The following is a 21,885-nucleotide window of genomic DNA, read 5'->3' as shown; positions in this document are numbered from 1 at the left end:
TCAGGGCTAAAGGTCTCGGAAAGGTTGGCAGCCACTGCTCTAGAGAGAATAATACGTTAAAGGATCATCGACCTTTAATGTGTTCCTTTAGGGTAGCCAGTATCTGAAGACATTTTCTGTACAGAGAAACTAGTGATGATGCGAATAATAAGTAGCATGCAGCGGTTTATCTGTACACCAGCATCTAACGATTGTTGTTCCTTACCAGGTGACTTCTTCCCACTATTATTGTACATTAACTTTTTGTTTAAAACTCTGAACACGTTCCTGTAATAATGTGTGAAATTGTCACGTATTAGGTCTTTCAAATAATTAATTATATGTGTGTTGGGAGCGTAACAAGGTTGCACTATTTCTTATTAAAGTATTACACCTGTTAACTATGCAGATTATTTGTATGTCTGATGCATATTTCAACGTAAATAAAAATGCCCTAAAGCTGCAGCTACTGGAGATTCAAGACATGTGTACACCAACGTACAGAAATTAATACACCTGTAATACGAAATGTATTCATTTATCAGTATTTATTGCTTGTACTAACAATATTATTTTTTTCAGGTAAAAACGGGAGGAAGACCAGTCTCTCACGATGGAAGGTATGTAAACAAATTATGAACTAAAAATAATACTATCTAGTTCAATAATGAACATTTATATGTTACATTATATACAAAATTCAAATATTCTCGTATTCACTGTTTATAAAGGACTTGGACTTTTTGGACTGCCAAAACTGAACCGCAAGCGAAATGGAATTCCAAATATAGTATTTCGGAAATATTAGTGTCACATTTCCACATATAAATTACATACACAGAACATCATTTCTTGTATGTGACTTTCACAAATAGCAGTGTATACGCAGTGGAAAAATTTGACCTGAATTTCCATTGACTTCTGTATGCTTCTATATCAAAGTATTTCTGTAGCACACAATATTCCGTAATATCTACTCGAAAACAACGAAGCTCTTTTAATTAAATTGACTCTTATGTTAGTGGTAAATCATTGTGAGTACGAGTAAAAATTTGTCTGTCAACAAACAAAATGTTCATTTACCCAGGAATTACAACAATCTGAAAACGAGATTCGTTACATTTCCGGTACAGAGGGGTCAGTTTTGTGAGCCATAATCATTAATTACACAGCCCAACGGAAAAAATTATTTTAAATCATAATATGTTGTCATGTCTTTTTGTGCACTGAATCCATATTTGATCCCAGCCTTTTCCCATCTTGTGCATATTTGTCACAATGTGATATCATTATGAGCTAGAAAATTAGTGAAATGTATGTACTGGGAATGAAAATAATATTTTTCAACAAGAATATAGATCGTATTTCTGTATAAAACTGAATACAAATCCTTATTACACTGGCAGTAACTGTCCATTAGCTAATATTTCATTTCCTTATTCGTGTTAGGGCTTCTGATATACTTTTTCTCCGTTGACATTTGCCAGATGTATGTCTCGGTAAAATGACTAACTGATGTCTCCAATTACACAGGTATCCCAGCGATCCCGATACCTTCCCTTCCGTAGCTTTAGCGTGTTGATGAAGACGCTCACCTTGTTACTCACTGATATCACCCAAATTGTAAGTGGAAATGAACGATGGTGACACTTTAGAAAGAGACCCTTGAGGCTCGTCAAAGAGCCTAATATCTTAAACTTTCCCAGTATGATGGCTACATCAGAAATATAAAGTGAGTCCTAAAAACTCAGCAATAACGTCCTTGAATGACGTCCAAGCCTCCGTCCCGCTCGCAGTCATTTTCTGATACAAAGTTGAAATCAAACATCGTTTTCTCGTTGATCATCACGTTTATCTCCAAAGTATGAAAAGTAACCTTTCAATACACAATATTTAATGTTCCTTCGTCGTTTTTTAATAACAATCTTACCAAAAATGGAACAAAAACTGTAGCAACATTTTTTTCAAACATGACTAGCCTGGTACGAAATAGTGGAGCGTAAAGTTACGTTATTACGAAAGGAACAGCTGTAAATAAAGAAAAAGTATCAGAGAGCTTGTCATTGTAGTCACGATAAGCACTAATCAGTGCAACCATTGCCACCCACGTGATATACTGCACTATTTCATGTGACTGAAACAGGACATTAAATGTGCAGGGTGTTTCACATAACGTGCTTTGCTATGTAAATTACAAAATTATATGTGAAAGGAATATTTATTTCAATAGGTAAACGTAAGAAGCTACATAGACATGGTTTAGTATTTTAAAGAGAGTAATAACATTGATAAACAGAATATTTTTTCTATCTTATATCTGGTATATGAAAACCAACTGTTTATAAATCAGTTTAAATAAAATATCCATCAATTCTAAGTACGGAACTAAAGCGTTCGGAGTTTTAAGGCGAGCGCAACATGCAACGAGTTTCTGTTGTCTGAATTCACAGCTCAATGCGCCTTCTAAACGACCTGCGGACGAAATGTAACGTTGTTGGCGTCGCGGAGCTCCTTGAGGGACACACACACACACACACACACACACACACACACACACACACACACACGTACTCCCTCTCCAGCCAGGGACGGACGCGCGTCGACAAAGTTTGTCGCTCCTTCCTCAGTAAACTTAAAAGTCTTCCTCCACCACATTTCCTTAGGTGTTAGAACAGATGGAAGTCAAAATTGAAGTTAAATGGTCCCATATCAAGTAAATAGGCCAGCTGCTCAACAGTTATTCCTTTGGACACCTCAGTTTCTGTATGCCAAGAACCGTTTGTGGACTAATGCAGTACCCTGACGAAAGATATTTTTCCTTTCCATTGAATTAATATCTGCGTATCACCTATTTTTGCACAACTTTCGTCGTAATATGAACAAAAATTCACCATCTATTTTTTATAGTTTGTAAACACTTAGGATAACCCCTTTTGCAACCAAGAAAACCGCAGCAACAACATTCCAGATAAAATCATAGTGCAAAGCCACTTCCTACCAGCGACTTCGTTACGTTTTGTTTTTGGTGTGAAGTGGTGGACATACATCTCATCGACGGTAACACTAGTAAATCGGCGCAGCATATGTTAAAATTATGCTTGCACTAGACCAATCATTATTAAAGAACTAGTATTTGAATATGTTAGTAGCCAGAAACAATGGCGACACGCATTTCGTTTAAAGATTTATGATTTAGTCACTTCCTCGTATAATAGTATATACCGTACTGATTGATCTAATACCTACGGCATCCACAGTTAGACAGCACTTTAATTGTAGGATTGTTTGATTTTATTTTGGACTCTAATTCTGTGTTTTCCTCTGACGTTGTTGTTGTGCGTAATTTCTCAAGTGGAATAACTTCTGCAGGTGTATAGCACGCTTGTATTCTACTACCCTTTCTTAACTATTGAAAAAAAGAAGCAATTTCCCTCCAAAATTTCACAAAATTTCGGTGAATACACTTTAGCGATAACGTATTCAAAACAAGTAATTGCTGTTTATCCATTTGAACGTACCACATACTGCTTTCAAAAATCACATGAACAGAATTCTTTATCTTCTCGAAGTTGTATTTCACTTACGTACTGCCATAATAAAAACTGAGTTTCTTTGTTGTCGATGCCATCTTTCTGCCAAGCTGCCAATTTTCACGTTGCTTTCGTCTCTAAATTAATGAACCAACATATGAAAAATATTTCCGCAGGTATCTGTACTGTAATACAAAACGATAAATACTTTTGCTTCTAATTATACATTGACTAAATCGTCCACCAGATCAGTCAAGGCAGTAATATGTCGGACAATTCCACTTGGTCGGAACTGACATACTTTCTTGAAATTATCATATACGACACTATCTCTCGTGCCAGGAATCTGATTAGTCTCGAGACATCAATTATTTGTCCAGTGTGCACCAAACATTTTTAAACTCAAATCTACAACTGTAGCAATAAAGGAAAATGAAATAATAACAATACTTACCCGTAATCAGTGACAGTAAGTAACATGTATTTTTGAAAATAGTGGGAGACGTTTATGTCAAGCTTGTTAAATCATCACAAAAAGGAATTGTCACCTTATTATATGCCCATAGTTTTCATCTCATTGACTGCTCTATTTCAGCTGTTTCAGTCGTTGCTGAATAAGCTGAAGGAATATTCAAAAGTATAATTCTTATTTAAGGGTTAAAGTTCTGACATACTGTTAACTAAACAGAACTAGGCAGCAAATGGAGAGGACTCATAGCGGTCGCATATTAAATTTAATGCAGAACAATGTAATTACTTATCTTGTTTCTTTGGTGTTGGTTGCCCTAACACTCTAACAACGACTGAGCGTGATGCTCTGTTCACAATCGACTGAACCATAAATTCATTGTTAACGTACAGCCCGACGATAAAGGAAAACAAATTTTACCAGTCTGCGGTATGAAAATGCGCTTATCAATACACGCCGCTCAATTAACTGCTACCGGTACTCTAAACAGGATCAGCAGGGTCCTGTCGAATTTTGGTCTGAGTTCAGTATACAAAGCAGTGGAAATGTAGTATCCAAAGATGAGTAACAGTCGCAACCTGTAGGAACATTTACACCGAAAAGCGTTACATACAGAAAGCATTTCGCTGCTCTCAACATGTCCTTGATTTCAGCAATGTGTTCCACGACATTAGACTGTAGCAGCCTCTTCTAGCACGCTCACCCCGCGGTCCGTGGTGAAGGTATTGCTAGCAGTTCACATTCGGGTAATACGGTACCACTACCTAGTGCTACGCTGTGGTTTGGTCCCCTGAGTCAGGCCAGGATGTAGTAGTATCAAAACATATGCTCACACTCATCATCTTCATTGCAGTAGTGATTAACTTAGCCCACTGGACAAACTAGGCGCCAGCCTCGTAAAAGAGCACAATCTTGCTTTGCAGCATTGTACAAAGTGTAGAAGTGGAACCGGGTGACCATATGACCCTTCACTCTTGACGTAAGTCGTGTCAGTGAAGTGGTACGTATGTACCTGTAGGTTGTCTGCAATCAGCTCAGTATTATGGGTCGACGTGAAGACGCGACAGAGCGGAAGAAAGCAGGTACCATGTATGTACGTGCCAGTGAAGCTGCCGTTTTTTTATTTATTAGTGTAGATTGTTCATTGTCTCTGCAAGATACGGTGCACTACCCATAGCCATAGAACATGGCGCAAGAACAGAAGTCGTAAAATCATTCTATCCCAAGGGAACCGGAGACGGGAGTCACGTATAGTAAGCGAAACTCAGCTTCAAACACAACAGAAATTGCTACTCTCAATGACTGCATGTCTATCTCAACCAGTTTCCTGGTGAAAAGTACGAAGGGAACTGCATGGAATAGACATTTGATGTCGAGCACCTCATAAAAGGCCATTTGTTCACAGCGGCACGTAAAGCTCTTGGTCTTAAATAGGCCAGTCAAACAAGCAACTGGACAGTAATTAAGTGGAGATGTGTACTGTGGGCCAACGAGTCACGCTTTGGCTCTTTTCAAATCACGCAAGGCGGCGAGTAACGAACAGCCCATGTGACGTTTATCTCTTACTGCGTGGAGGGTGCAGTTCGGTCAGATATGGTTCTGATACGCTTTGGTTTGGGGGTGTTCTTCGTACCATGACTTGGGTCCACTCATTCAGATGCGCATTTCTTTCACGATTCAGGTCGACCAAGTGTTGCGCTTTATTTTACAGTATGGTGTGGACACTCCCGTCTTTCAAGATGACAACAGCTCTGTTCAGAAGGCAGAATGCTCACGTACATTGTCGCACGTCGACTGGCCCGCTAAATCACCCGACCTTAATCACACAGTAAATGATTGAGACAATGTGCAGCGTTGGTTGAAACGTAAGTTTCAACATAATCACAATTTAGTAGGTCTACGTTAAAAAAGCATTCAGCTGCATTGGCATAAATGAAAAACTTCCTCGCCAAACTGAGACCACTATCAAAGTTACTATCCGTGTTACAGGATGTTAATTAAATTTTTGTGAGCTGTGTTTAAACTGTCATACACAATATATCAAATAAGCTATAGCGTTCATCTGGTATACATAAATAATACACTGTCCAGACACATTAATGTGGCCTCCTGGTAATAGCAAGATTAACCACATTTTTCAGCGTGGATCGCTCCGAGAGGAGCAGGAATAAAATGAGTGAGATCCTGGAAGATATCGACAGGGATGGAGAGCCATGCCACATCCAGTGGCGTGGCGTTCTGCATTCTCGGTTGAGGCTCCATGGCGAGAACAGCCCAATCGAGGTGGTCCCACAGATTCTCGATTAGGTTTAAATGCGGACATCGTGGTGGCCACGGAGTTACGGTAAACTCGTACTGGTGCTCTCCGAAACACGCACGTACGCTGCTAGCTGTGTGATACATTGGATTGTCCTGCTGGGAGATGCCATCGTGGCGAGGAAAAACAAACTGCATGTTGGGGTGGACGTGGTTCCCAAGGATAGGTGCATACTTACGTTGATCTGTTGCGCCTTACAGGATGGCGAGATCACCCAGGGAATGTCACGAAGACATTCCGTGGATTATAACACTCCCTCCTCCAGCTTGGATTCTAGCGGAGAGTGTTGCAAGATTTTTGCTTTGGGACGTTTTACGCCGTACACGCCAACGGCGATCTCTCCAATAGCGCATGAAACGTCTCACTAAAAAATGATAAACTGCCGCCCCTCGGCGGACTTCCAGTTGCGGCACTGGAGTGAAAATTCGAGCCTTCGTCGCCTATGAACAGCAGTCAGTATGGGTGTGTTAACGAAGCACCTGCTGCTAAGGCCCATGCACAGCAACGATCGCTGAACGGTCGCTGGGAGCACAGTGGTAATAGCCCCTTTCTTCATCTGAGCGGTCAGTTGCTCAACAGTTGCACGTCTATTCGCCCGTACACAACTCCGCAACCATCGTTCAACCCTGTCATCTATGGGCCATGGTGCACCGCAGTAGTCTCGGTGTCAGTTTTGGGTAGTGCCAGTTTGGCATGCAAGGTATTCACTTGAGGTGGCAAAAGTCATGGGATAGCGATATGGACGCATACAGATGATGGTTGTATTCACGTGATTCATGTGAAAATGTTTCGGACGTGATTACGGCAGCACGACGAGAATTAACAGACTTTGTTGAAGGCAGTGGAGGGGGGGGGGGGGGGGGGAAGGAGGAGGGGGTAGCTGGAGCTATACGGATGGGACATTACATTTTGGAAATCATTACGGAAATCAACATTCCGAGATTCACATTGTCAAGAGTGTTCCGGGAATACTAAATCTCAGGCGTTACCTCTTATAATGGACAATGAAGTGGCCGACGCCGTGCCTTGACCATCCGAGAGCAGCAGCATTTGCATACAGTTGTCAGTACTAACAGAAAAGCAACACTGCGTGAAATAATCGTAGAAATCAATGTGGTACGTACGACTAACTTACCCGTTAGAACAGTGCAATGAAATTTGGTATTAATGGGCTATGGCAGAAGACGACGGACTCGAGTGCTTTTGCTAACAGCACGATGTCGCATAAAACACCTCTCCTAGGCTCGTAAGCATACCGGTTGGATCCTAGGCGACTGGAAAACCGATGTCTAGTCAGATGAGTCCCGATTCAGTCGTTAAGAACTGATGGAGGGGTTTGAGTGTGGCGCAGATCCCACGAAGCCATGTACCCAAGTTGTCAACAAGGCACTGTGCAAAGCTGGTGGTGGCTATATAACGGTGTGAGCTGTGTTTGGATGGAATGTACTGGGTTCTCTGGATGTTCGGTTAATTGGATACCATTTGCAGCCATTGATGGACTTCATGTCCCCAAACAATGGTGAATTTCATGGATGACAATGCGCTGTGTCACTGGGCCACAATTGTTCGCAATTGGTTTGAAGAAAATTCTGGACAGTCCAACGAATGAATTGGCAGCCACATCGCCTGATATGAATCCTGTCGAACAATTATGGGACATACTCGAGAGGTCATTTCGTGCACAAAATCTTGCACCAGCAATACTTCCGCAGTTATGAACGGTTGTAGAGGCAGCAGGGCTCAGCATATTTGCAGGTTGTTGAGTCCATATCACGTCGAGTTGCTGCACTACGCCGGACAAAAGAATATCCCGCACGCTATTACGAGGTATCCCATGACTTTTGTCGCCCCTCAGTGTACTCTACAGACACATCGCTCCGCTTCCGCGTCATGACAAAGACTGCACTGTTTTCCGCGTCCGACCACACATTTTTTATGTCCTTCACTGCTAGTGCTGCCACTTTCCGTCTGTAAGTAGTTATTGCAGTTGACGTCCTACATAGGCTGTGGTCACGTTTATGTAACTGGACCTTGTAGACTCCACTGTAACAGAATTGGTGGAGTATAGCCCTAAGTTGTAAAATTTAAGATCTGATCTTGTGATGGCTTACTACACAGGAGAGTTGACTGACTGCTGTTTGCAGTTCTGCGTCCACGCGGACAAGCGGCAGATGCTGCAGGAGCTGACGCGGTCGCTGCAGCAGCGGCCCACCAAGGGCCACGTGCTGTGGGAGTTGGCCGGCTGCATCTGCTCCGCCGTGGGCGCCGACGGCTACCGCCTCTACCTGGCAGACCGCGGCGACCCCGACCTGCTGGGCCTCTACCTGGGACAGGACGACAGGTCTGCACACAATTCCAGCTTATAATGCCCTGATATCTGCCCACTACGAGCAGAGCCTTGTAGTAAGAGGCGATCAAAGAGTTTCCGTTCGAAGGCCGTACAGTCTAGAATCGGTATGACAGTCAGGCAGTCATTCCGTTGACGCATCAGTCTGAAGATATCCATTTGGTAAAATACCATGGCCTGCTGCTTGAAGAAGTCTGTAACTGCCTCCCGCGTATCTTCGTCCGACAGATATCGTCAACCCTTCAAGGCCTTTTTTAAGAACTCAAAGGCATGATAACAGTATGGAGAGATCAGCACTGTCGGGTGTGTGATCCAGTGTCTCCCACTTAAGTTGTCGTAACTGCATTTGAGCTGCATTTGAGATGTGGAGACGTGTATTATGGAGCAGCAGCAACCCTTGGCGCGCTATTTCACAAAGGTGGTTTTCTGCAGACATGCTGCCCCACACACATTCTCCGATGTCTACCGGTGTTTGTCCTGCCGCCAAGAAAAAAATAACAACACGTTGGTCCTCTTTGGACGCATTTGTTAAAAACATCACCATAGTTCAAGTTTCCGCATTCCAGCACGCATGTCGGAAAGACACGAATGTCACACGAATTTCTTGCCTACATGTCGGTGCTTATATACTCACATCAGACTCAGGCTACGTTGCATATACGCTATACCAACACCGCCAAGTGGAAACTCTTTGATCGCCCATTTTAATTCAGTTAGACAATTGCGACTTTAATTTTATACGAAGTTGGTTTCTGCTGGGACGAAGCTACTTTTCCAGTGTCTTCTGGAGGTGTTGCAGGTTAGTGGTTAGTGGTTGATTTGTAACGTCCAGAACTGGTCATCCCAGCCTTCAGATTCGCTCTTAAGCTAGTCGCCGGCTTGTCAAATACTCGTAACCACTAAAGGTCCGCACGAGGTGCAGTGGGACAAGAGCCGCTGACACATCTGGTGCAGCAGGCCTGCAAGTTCCCACTGTGCTCGTAGAGCTCACAAGAGTCGTCGACACTCGATTGCCCATTGTCACAGTGTTGTGTCAACGGAGGGGGACTTTCTACGAGTACTAGGACACTGAACGTACATTCTGCTGAACAGAACAGGAATATGCTGGAATATTTCCACTTCGGACTACTTCAAGCCCTAATTGTTTTTGAATTTTATCCAGGACGTGCGTAATTTAATGACAGTTGGACGAAATGCCCAAATGAAAGATACTGAATATTCTAAAGTTTTCTTTATATACTTTTCAACCATGGAACTGGCTTGTGATTTATAACTTCATTATAAATTTTCAGGGAGCTTATGTAGCTGCCCTTTTTTTGAGTTTACTTGCTACGCCAATATTTAGTACTTTTCCCAAAGAGTTGTATAACTTATTGTTACAAAAGAAAGTAAGAGCCAATACTCTCTCCTGCCAACTTGCATTTCATAATAATGTGGGTACGCTTACTGTCTGTAAATGTTTCTCATTCTGTGTTCACTACTGCTTTGCTCGCATTCAGGCGGTTATTTTTTATTTGCATCTACTTTTAACCCCTGTCATGGGCTGTGTGCACTATTAGTGAATGGATGTATTCATGCAGCCAAAGAACAGTGGAACTTTATTAACACAACACACCAAGCAAGTTCAACATAAAGCATCTTCAGAAGCAACACAATTAAAAGACAGTCCTGATAAAATTTATGATACAGTACACAGTAAAAGTCTCTTAGCAAGAGTAGTATCATCTATGCCAGCGAAGTCACTGGGCTGTCCTATGAAGTACCATGATGTCCGTGGTCGAGACACTCTCGACGACTCGGCGCTTCGGACGCAGTATACGAGGCCCTTAGACTCGTATGGTGGCCGGCATAAAGCCCGGAGTGTACTGCACGCTCGGCGAATGGAACTCTGTTTGATGGACCGCGTCGCGCTCGACGTTAAGCCTAGATATAACCATGAACTGTGAATTCCCGATGTCGACTGCCGGAGAACGGACGGCGACGTTCTATAGAGCCCTCCGGCGGAAGAATACCGGCAAAGCTTGTGGACTGCAAGTGACTCACGGAAGAGAGACAGTATAGACGATAACACCGCTGCAAACAGCGAACTTACCGCCACCTGGTATCGTAGCGATGCTGGGGTATCATCCTCCGCAGTTGAGTTACTGGCAACCTTGTAGTGTGGCAGCTCTCAATGCACTGCTGCGTGGCTGGTGGCTAAACCGTAGTCGCCAGTCGAAGTTCCTGCACCTACATCTACATGATTTCTCCGCAGTTCACACTTATGTGCCTGGTAGTGGGTTCATTAAACCACCTTGAGACTACTTCTCTACCGCTCCACCATCGAAAAGTGCGCGGGAAAAACGAACGCCTAAATCTTTTCCTGAGAGCACTAATTTCACATATTTTAGTACAATGATCATTTCTCCTTACGTAGGTGGCTGTCAGAAAAATATTTTCGCATTTGGAAGAGAAACTTGGTGATTGAAATTTCGTGAAAAGATCTCGCCACAATGAAAACGCATTTGTTTTATTGACTGTCACCCCAACTCGGGTGTTATATCTGTGACACTCTCTCAACTATTTCGCGATGTTACAAAACGACCTGACCTTCTTTCAACCTTTTCGATGTCCTCCATCAGTCCTATCTGGTAAGGATTCCGTACTACGAAGCAGTACTCTAGAGACGTACAGGATTAGTGTAGATACACCCTTTAGTAGAGCTTGCATCTTTTAATGTCCTACCAAAAAAATATTATCCGTATAGCACTACAGCACAAATGCTTCACACATGCTGACAACCTCTGAACATACATTTTATTTTGTTATTCCAGCCGAATTATATAAAACCACGATATTTCCGCTACAAAACAGATTTAAATCAAACAAGTCAGCTGCTGTGAATCGTCTCTTATCGTTAGTTGTCTGTCTCCTCCTACGCATCTTTATCACCACTCAACCTTGCTCTACGGACCACCATCCCCTGCATGCTTCCGTTCTTACCCCCATCCGCTCTCCCCTCTACCCGCTTCCCTCATCCCCGCCCTCTCTCTCATTTTTCTCTCACCACTCTCTCTCTCTCTGTTTCTTTCCTCCTTTTTCAGCAGAGAATCCTTTTGTAATCTGGTAAATGGAGAACGTATCATTGGTGAGAGAAATTATTCTGTTCGATCGTGTTCAGCCGCACCAGATTAAAACCGCGCTTTGCTCTTTTCCTACTCGACTATTTGTCACTGTCCGTCGCTCAATGGGATGTGCACCACTTAGCACTCTGCGCCATTCGAATTCCAGAGAGACTGTACTTCAAAGTACCATGGACGGTTTCATCATCCTGAAATACTAACTGCAGTAATTCTCTCGACATTCTTGTGCGACATCACGTTTCTCAGGATCAAAACCAGATAAAGCTGTTCATACATCGAGACTCAGACTGATACAATACTAGATTTTAACTGCAGAAGCTTTGGCAAAAATGTCTCGGAACTGAGCTTTCTCTAATAAAGCAACGCATAATGCTGTAACCAAATAAGCGGTTGCCGCAATGGTAATAGCTGTGGAAAGAAACAGATTATAAAGTTATGGAAAATCATTACGAGTTTATGTAGAACATTTGTAAGTGTTAATAGAAATGCTTCATCATTTAACATTGCTTTCATGGCGGCCTAAGATAAAAAAAAAAATTTACAGAGATGTTCAGTCTGCGAGGCAGAGACTGTACTATTTTTAAATGATTGTTAAATATCGTTCATTTATAGATATGCTACTTTAATTGTGTGACCGAATTGTGTAACCGAAAACTACCTTGTACGGTATACTCAAAGATTATATTACTGACTATTGAATAACATACCAGCAATAACCTGCTCATTCGCGGTAAGACACGATACATTGTATAGGTTGACTTACAAAGAAGATAACAGCAACCGGCCACTTTTTATAGTGCTATTTACTTATTTAAACAGCGCCATTATTGGTTTCGAACCGACAGGTTCATCATCAGACGGCTTGTTCTCGTTAAGATACATTTGACATTAGCTTTCACTATTTGTTCTCGCAAATGATGAAATTCTCTTGGGATGGTGGTGCCCTACGAATTCATCATTTGGGAGAACAAAAAGTGAAAGCTGAAGTAAAATGCTATCTCAATGTGAACAAGCCGTCTGATGATGAACCTGTCGGTTCGAAACCAATAATGGCGCCTTTTAAATAAGTAAATAGCACTATAAAAAGTGGCCGGTTGCTGTTATCTTCTCTGTAAGAGTCAACGTATATTTAGTACACAGCCACGGGCTTAGAATGTCAGTCTTCGACAAAATCGCATGTTTCATTTTGTTTTACTCAAAAGAATAATTAGAGCTTATTGCATAGAAATGCAATGTCAACGAAAACGTTCTGGATCTGTTTTATAGGTCTTAATAAGCTAATATTCCTACGCTGTATCCAACTCCGTAGCTGAGATCGCTAACGCACTCCTGTGCCGTGGAGCTCGACTCGGAGATAGAAGGTTCGAGTCCTGCTGGTAGAAGAAATTACTAGCATCACTATTTGGCCGGCAAGGAGAGGAGAGGTGTTGGAGTAAAGTTCGTGATCGCCAGACTTTGCGTCAGTCTCCTGGAGTGACTTCTAATCCTTCTCATGGTGCCTCGTGATAAGAAGGCTTGCGACACTGTTCATAGTAATCACAATGGGACGGATGGAGTCGGCCATCCCCTTCCTGCTATTATAGAGGAGTAAACTACACTACACGAAAAAAGAGTGAAGCATTCAGAAGATGGAGGGGGGGGGGGGAGAAAAAGAAATGAAACTTCACGGGTTGAGAGGATATTTCATATTACTTCAGCAGTTACAATATCGTGTTAAATTTACAAACAACTTCGCACTTATCAGCATGACGTTGCACCCCTTCTACCATGGATGCATGTACTGATTCGATTAGGACGGGTGCCATAAGGCAGTTGTACCCTCCACTGAGGCAGTCTAGCCCACAACTGTTGTAACTGATCCTCGGTATGCTGGATACTGTCACTGGGATGAACCTGACGTCTGAGCTGATCCCAAACATCTTTTGCCTAGGACAGATATGGGGCTCTTGCTGACCCGTGGGGATATTTCAGCATCACGCACACAGTCCATTGAGACTCGTCCTGTGTGTTGACGAACGTCATCCTGTTGAGAAAATGGAACCACAGTACTGCCACATGAGACGTAACACGTGAAGATGCAGGATGTCCATGATGTATCGTTGTGCCGAGTTCCCTAGCAACTGTGGCTTGAAGTCATATCCTTTAGCTTCCCAGACCATGACGCCAAGAATAATACCGCTGTGCCTCTCCGAAACGTTTTAATAATGAGACCTCTCCCCTGGTCGCCGCCCAAAAATGGTTCAAATGGCTCTGAGCACTATGGGACTTTACATCTGAGGTCATCAGTCCCCTAGAACTTAGAACTACTTGAACCTAACTAACCTATGGACATCACATACATCCATGCTCGAGGCAGGATTCGAACCTGCGACCGTAGCGGTCGCTCGGTTCCAGACTGAAGCGCATAGAACCGCTCTCCCACAGCGGCCGGCGTCGCCGCCCAATTTGCCGACTATGGTCATCTGGGATTATGCAGAACCGCGATTCATCGCTGAACACAACGTGACGCCATTCACCACCAATTGATGCTTCCCGATAACAGCACCACTACAAAGCAAACGTCTGCGTTTCGGGGGTAACGAAAGCCTACGCATCTGATGTTTTTCACGTCTCTAACATACCCCATCAGGCCTTGTAACATCACCTAACACGAACCGCAATAATACACTCTGGTGACCGTCCAACGTGTCGTAGAGAATTGCAACTCTAATCATTTACGTACCCGCCTGTGGTGTGTACGTGTGGGAAATTATATCAACATTTGACCATGACTTCTGAGCACTTCAGCTTGTTTTGTCTTGTCGAGTAGAATACCGGCGTCGAGTTCGTCCTCTCAATTGTCTCATCATACAACACAAACTAGACACTGCCCTTACAGTACGCAAAACATACACTTGGGACACGACGCTCATGCACTACGTGAAAACGATCTATTTCCCGCCGGCGGCGGTGGCCGAGCGACTCTAGACGCTTCAGTCCGGAACCGCGCGACTGCTACGGTCGCAGGTTCGAATCCTGCCTCGGGCATGGATGTGCGTGATGTCCTTAGGTTAGTTAGGTTTAAGTAGTTCTAAGTTCTAGGGGACTGATGACCTCCGATGTTCACTCCGATGTTCAGCCCATAGTGCTAAGAGTCATTTTTGAATTATTTCCCATTAGGCCGCTGAACGTACCCCTAGGGGTCTGACAGTGAACAAAGCCTTGCGACTTTCCTAATTCAGAATATTCGGTCCAACATTTTTCTTACTAGTTTCTTACAAAAATGCAGTCCGATTCAGAAAGATCGGTAGAATATCCATTTATAGTTACCATGACCTCCTCAGTGGCTTAGGACAGAAACAGATTTCCAGCAGCAAATATCTTACGTGTGGAAGTAACCAGAATTCGTAGGGCGCCTAATCTAACGGCTTGGGCGTGGGGAAGGATGGGGAGGGGGAGCAGGCGAGGGTGTACCAATAATTCGTGCTTCATACCTCTGTAGGAATCTGTATTGTCCTGATCACAATATCAATTTTTCTTTTACATGGCCACAACTTAAGTAATCTTCGTTCAGTTGCTGTTTCGTTCCTGCAATACAGTGGGAGACACGTTGCTCGTCCGCAGTAACAAATCGGCACACACACTTAGTTTATTTTCTTTCCTACAATATAGTCGCACATACAGCTTGAGTTATCACAGAACGTTGACTGAAATATAGGGAGACAATCCTACGCAGAATCGGCATGGTGGTGGATGGGTCGGTTCAAGCATTACACTGTTCACCAGGCAGTCTTCAAGATAATATACAATTTTCGTTCTAAATGCTTGATTCGTCGTGGTACAAATGCCAATATAAAAATGTAACAGAGGAAGAGCCAAAATATTCATGTCTGGTCTTAGGTGCAAGGCCCGTCTAATAAAAATGCCATGACGGACTTATTCTTTCATGTTACATTTAAGCGATACCAATTTAACTATACTACATCCCAGGACAGGCTCGAACAAAATTTTCATAACTTCAGTTGAGTAAGATATGTTTGCATGGTCTGCTGATTTAACAGCCAGATATGAGCCAAGATAAATTAGAATAGAATGAAACACTTATTAGTAAATCTAAAATGCTTCACTGAGATACAAGAACGCTGAAAGTATTTATACCGCTATTCACTTACAGTATTTCGCCCATAATAACGCCACATCTGGTCTCATGGTTAGTGATCATTAAACGCGATAGACGACACAAATGTGATTAATTAGCGCGGAATTTCAGCTCTCCTGAGCGCGCTGCCCTGTGGTGGAATGTAATTATTCCCACGTATGGTGCCTGACAAGCGGCTTTCGGAAACCCACGTGTCACACACACACACACGCGTGCACACGCACACACACACACACACACACACACACACACACACACACACACACACACACACACAGCTGCCACAATCAGTGACGCTGGGCGCAATCTGTCAAGAAGGAGAACGCCATCCCCAGTGACCAGACACTGACATTGCCTCATGAATAATGTCATGAATACGAGTAGGTGCATGTATCAAATTACAATAACTGAAAACCCCACGTTTCGCAGAATTCGCGTATGTTACTCTCTGATAGGTCATTGTATATCGATCTTGAGGCTAAATTTATCGTACATCTATAATAATATTACATAGTTTTCTACATTAAGCGTTCAAAATAAAAGAATATAGTCACTATCCCGATAGATCAGCGGTTCAATTAGAAAAATGGCTACGCGGAGTGACAAGTTTTGAGAGATCTATGTCTTAAACCAACTGTACAACCGGCGGAAACAGAAGAGGAATCTCAAAAGGATGCCTTCATTGAGTTTATTCGATTTTGTGGCGCATTATCCGGAAAGATCGGACGAAACACCAAGTGAAAAACTTTCGGCCCACGAGCTTAGACACTGGCACTGCTTGGTAGCGTCAAGAACGACCTGGGTCTTACGTAATATGGGGCCTAACAGATATCCTGCCAATTCGACATCACATGTATAAGTCAGATCGTGCGTAACGTCTCAGATCATTGCCGAAAACGTCAACGGCATACCATTTTATAGCAGCCTAACAAGTTGGTCGTCACGAAACAATGACTATTGGAACTTTATAGAAAGGATTACGAACATTCTAACTAGGAAACGTCACCAGCTTGCCCTCTTATTTTAAGAGAAAAAAGCACACTTAGACGATGTCAGCCCCACAGACGGCCCCTCGCGAAAACTTTGGCCATAATTCTGACAGTACGCAGTTACGATCTTCCGAAAGTACAGCTTTCAAACTTTCGCACGCACGGGCGGTTTATCATTTGCTCCGCCCCACTGCAGCCGCTTAATGTCAGAGCGTGAAGCACTGCACAATGGAGCGAGTAAGAGCTCTGTGAAATACTGCTGTGATAATCACAAGTTTTGTTCATCGTGTCAATCTGCGCCCGGAGCTGTTGCCAGAGTTATTTTCCTTTGGAACGTTTTTATGTTGCGATTCAAAAATACAGTGCAAATGAACGAAACAAATGAGTATTTCATTAAAGAAATAGCGTATCGCTGTTATTAACATCGCTGTTGTGCGCGCCATATTCTTTGGATTTAAATTTGACATTGTTGAAGTAAACTACATTTATAGGAGATGCGCTATTCTTCAACGTAATTGGCATGAGTAATTTGTAATACAAAAATCATTAACTTCATTTCACGATAATTCTTCAGTTGCTTAGGTTTATTCATTTTTATAATACGAGAATATTGCTAAAATAACATGGACGAGCTTGACATACACCGACGGAAAAAAATCGCAACACCAAGAAGGAGATGTGCGACATAAAAGTTAGTAGCTGTGTTATTACATTTGAAAGTTGATGTCTATTCAGATTTCGCGTCAGACGCTGTAACGGTTGTGAGCGTTAGTTACGTTTGAGATTGTACGTGGTGACCCTATTATCAACATCTTACTGAATTTGAACGAGGCCGAGTAATAGGGCTACGAGAAGCTCGATGTTCCTTACTTGATAATGTAGAAAGACTTGGCAGGAACGTAGCCACTGTACATAGTTTCTGGCAGCGGTGGTCACGAGAAGGTATGCTCAAAAGAACACCGGGCTCCAGACGGCCATGTGGCACTACCGTGGGGACAGCAATCTGAGCAGCAGTTGGCATCACAGTGCCACAACGAACTGTTACAAATCGGTTACTTCAAGGACGGCTCCGAGCCAGACGCCTGTAGCGTGCATTCCACTGACCCCAAACAACGCCATTTGCGACTTTAGTGATGTGAAGCGAGAGTTCATTGGGGGGCAGGATGAAAGTTTGTCGTGTTTTCCTATGAAAGGTGGTTCTGCCACTGTGTTGGTGATGGTCGTGTGTTTGATGGGGGAAGGCCAGTTGAGGGTCTGCAACCAACTTTTCTGCCTGTTAGACACTGTGGGCCTACACCTGGAGTTATGGTCTGAGGTACGACTTCGTATCACACCAGCAGCACTCTCGTGGTTACCCCAAGAATCCTGGCAGCAAATTTATACGTCAATCTGGTGATCTGACCTTCTGTACTGCCATCCATGAACAGTATTGCCAGTGGTGTTTTGCAACAGGACAACACTCGCCCAAATAGCGATGTTGTAACCCAACAGTCTACAAGAGTGTCCACATGTTGCCTTGACCTGCTCGATCACCAGATCCGTTTTTAATCGAGTGCATATGGGACATCATCGGACGACAAGACCAGCGTCATCCACAGCCAGTATTAACAGTCCTTGTATAGACGGATAGTCCACCCCCGGTAGCTAAGTGGTGCCAGCACGGTAGCTCACCGTGTTCGGTCAGAGAGCGGGTTGGCCTCTGTAATTAAAAAACTGAGTGGAAGGATAAACGAAACGAATTTGACCGGATGTCATGTGACGTCCGCAACGACCAAACAAAACGTTCAACAACGAACAAAATGCAAAAGAAAAATCATCATCATTTCATTCCCATCGACGCGCATGTCGCCGAAGTGGCGTCAAATCGAAAGACTTGCACCCAGCGAACGGTCTACCTAGTCACACGACATTTTATTTATAGGCCGATAACCGTCGTAGAACTCCTTGCAGCAAACGGACATGCGGCAACTGTAAAAACAATGCATACGCGTTTGCATGTTTGCATTCATCATTCTGGAGGTTGGACTGGATATTCACGTACCAGCATTTCAAATTTGCAATGGCGTATCTCACGCTTGCATTAATCTGTCGTCTTTCAACGTTAATCACTTAAATATATTATCAAGACAAATGTATTCTCGAAATTTGATTACTCTACATTAATTAGTTTTCGGTGTTAAGAGTTTTTTCTGTCAGGGTATTATGTACTCATATTACTCACTATTTTTTGAATAGAATAGTATGTATGCCCCAACAAGATTTCAAGACAAGTTGGGCAGATGTGTTCACCAGCACCACTACAACTGCAAACACTACCACCACCCGTCCCTCATCTTCGCTCTAGAGCTATCCAGTCACGACTCACCAGCCGCCCTTATAGCTTTATTATGCCAGTAACTCTCCCATACTTCCCAAATTTCACGAGATTCTCACACGCATTATTTGGTCAAAAGCATCAGGACACCTATTAATGGAAATTAATTAGGAACTGTGCCCACCATTTGCCTTTACGACGGATTGACCCCTGCTGAGGACAATTTCAGTGAGGTATCTGAAAGTCTGTGAAGGAATCGCAGGCCATTCATCGTCAAAAGCCGACACTAGAAAAAGTAGTGATGTCAGACGGTGGGGTCTGGAGCAAAGTCGACATTACAATTCATCCCAAAGGCATTCCTTTGGACTCAGGTCAGGACTCTGCACAGGCCACTCCGTTTCAGAAATGTTATTGTCCACAGACCATTGCGTCACATATACTGCTTTAGGGCAAGGTCCGTAGTCTTGCTGATACAAAGTCATCATCTCCAGATTGTTCCTCCACTGTACGCAGTATACAACTCTGTAAAACGTATTCATACCCTCTTGCATTTAGTGTTTTCTTAAACGCAATAAGGAAACCACACATTAACCGCGAAAAACACCCCCATATCGTAACACCATCTCTTCCGTACTTCACTGTTGGGGCCCTTGATGGCATATACCCCGGTCATTCGCTAAACTCAAAACCTTCCATGGGGTTGCCACAGCGTAAACCGCGAGTCATCACTCAAAATCACTCGTTTCCAGTCATCCACTGACCAGTGGCATCGCTCTTTACACCACCTCAGGCGCTGGAGTATTGCCGATAGAATTGTGTGGCTCACGAGGAACTCCTCGGCCATAGTGCTCTATTCCTTTTAACTCTGTACGCAGAGTCATTGTGCTATCGTGTTAGCTGGGCTGAGAAGCTCATGAGTGATTCCTACGGCAAATTTTATGAGATTTTTTACCACGACCTTCCACAGTGCACAAGGATGACTCTCCGTCGCTACATGAGATCTGACTGGCCTCGGTTTAGGTATGGTTGTTCCTTCGCGTTTCCACTTCACAGTCTCATTACCAACAGTCGACTTGGGCAGCTTTAAAAGGGTGTAAATTCCGCTGATGGGTTTGTTACTCAGGTGCAACGTACGATTAGTCCGATTTCGAAGTTGCTGAGCTCTCCTGACCGACCAGTTCTGCTGTTACTTATTCTCTACTGACAACACAGTGCTCCCCGTCGCCCCCTTTGTACCGGTGGGTCCTCTCCTCGTGACGTCCAGCGGTCAATTCGGCATTAGGTAATGGTGTCCGTTATTTTTGATCAGACAGTGCACAAACCTTTCGGGAGTAAATTCAGAAACCAATGATGACTAAAAATTTTTCCTCTACAAAGAATGAAATCGGAATATTCCAGCCAAGGCAGGACTTTCCACAGAGTGCACCGTTCAATGATCAGTTGAACATTTTGTCATGAGGTAACATTCTTTTGCTGAAACGTAATTGTATTTTTAGATACATAACACACCCCATAAGAATGAGGGTCTCCTAAATTTACCTTTTTCTCGATTCGTGGATGATTTGGGATTGGAGAAATCATCAAGGCGGCATCGAAAAGAATCATCATTATCGTAGATGTCCTGGCGGTCAAGGAAAAAGAAATTCTTGTGTCGATGCAAAATCCTGTGTAGCTGCTACAGTCGCGTTAGTGGACAGCATTAAGGCATCAGAGAAACACGACTACACTACCGACCAGCTCGTTAGTAGTACTCGTACATAAAATTTTATACGTGGTACCAAACGCAACCTCTGTTGATGGACAAAAGCTGATGTCGATAGAAAGAAGTAAATGTCTTTACAGTAGCTGCGTTAGGCAGCCCTTTCGAATGTTGTTCACGCAAAATACCCAGGTTCAAAAACTGGGTCATGCCTGAACTCACACTGTATTGGCACCGGACAGAAGTAGCTGTCTACATGAACCTTAAACTGACCAACACCACCTGTGAGGCGCAGCCCAGCATCCTCCGCACATCCGCTCTTGTTTTGTGTTTCTCTGCTGTAGAGTAGGCCACACCGTTATGGAGAAACCCCGCACACGCTAATCACGCTGATGAGGCTCGTCATGAGACGTGCTGCACAGTCACAGCTCCATTCATGGGAATAGCAACTGCAGATTTTAAGAAGACAGGTAGCAGCAGAGATGAAAAAGAAAGAGCAGGAAACAGATTCAAGGTATCCACTGTTTGGAACATCACGGCTGAAATCCAGAAAAAAAACTCCCTCCTTACAACTTAACGAATTCCAACTCGAGCATAATCCCGTAGAACGGAGCTGTGAAGGACGAAGTGCCATGGAGGACTGTGGACAGCTGACGAGAAGCTACCGTCAAGCTGCCATCCCCAGTAAGGGACGTGGAAGACCCTAAACATACTGATAACGGGAGTGACGAGTCGCTCAATTAATTTGAAGAAGTTGGGTATCAGCGGCGATGAACTTTGTAAATGTGGAGCAAGGTTTACTTGATGCTATACAGTAATCTGAGCGAACCATCTTACATGGTAACCTGTTGTGACTGCTGAACATTGGACTCACAAAGCTTTAAATTCCCCCAATAATTAATATTAGAGTCTACTTTTAGGATTATATTGTGTTTTAGTGTTTTATGAACTCGGATGAAAAATACTAGTTTACTGATAAGG

At 43.4% G+C, this 21,885-nt stretch overlaps 1 protein-coding gene across 1 annotated transcript in view; it reads left to right on the top strand.

Moving 5' to 3' along the window:
• The window catches only part of LOC126483707 (probable 3',5'-cyclic phosphodiesterase pde-5), a 794,749-nt gene that overhangs the window by 529,229 nt on the left and 243,635 nt on the right, over window positions 1-21,885 (top strand). Inside the window, exons 4-5 of the mRNA XM_050106800.1 lie at window positions 562-599; window positions 8,440-8,636. Of these exons, the coding sequence (XP_049962757.1) occupies window positions 562-599; window positions 8,440-8,636 (235 nt within the window). The remainder of the gene's footprint in view (window positions 1-561; window positions 600-8,439; window positions 8,637-21,885) is intronic.

Source organism: Schistocerca serialis, chromosome 1, assembly GCF_023864345.2.
Source record: "Schistocerca serialis cubense isolate TAMUIC-IGC-003099 chromosome 1, iqSchSeri2.2, whole genome shotgun sequence".
Taxonomy (NCBI): domain Eukaryota; kingdom Metazoa; phylum Arthropoda; class Insecta; order Orthoptera; family Acrididae; genus Schistocerca; species Schistocerca serialis.
Note: the sequence above shows the minus strand (reverse complement) of the source record. Positions and strands in the feature narration are given on the sequence as shown.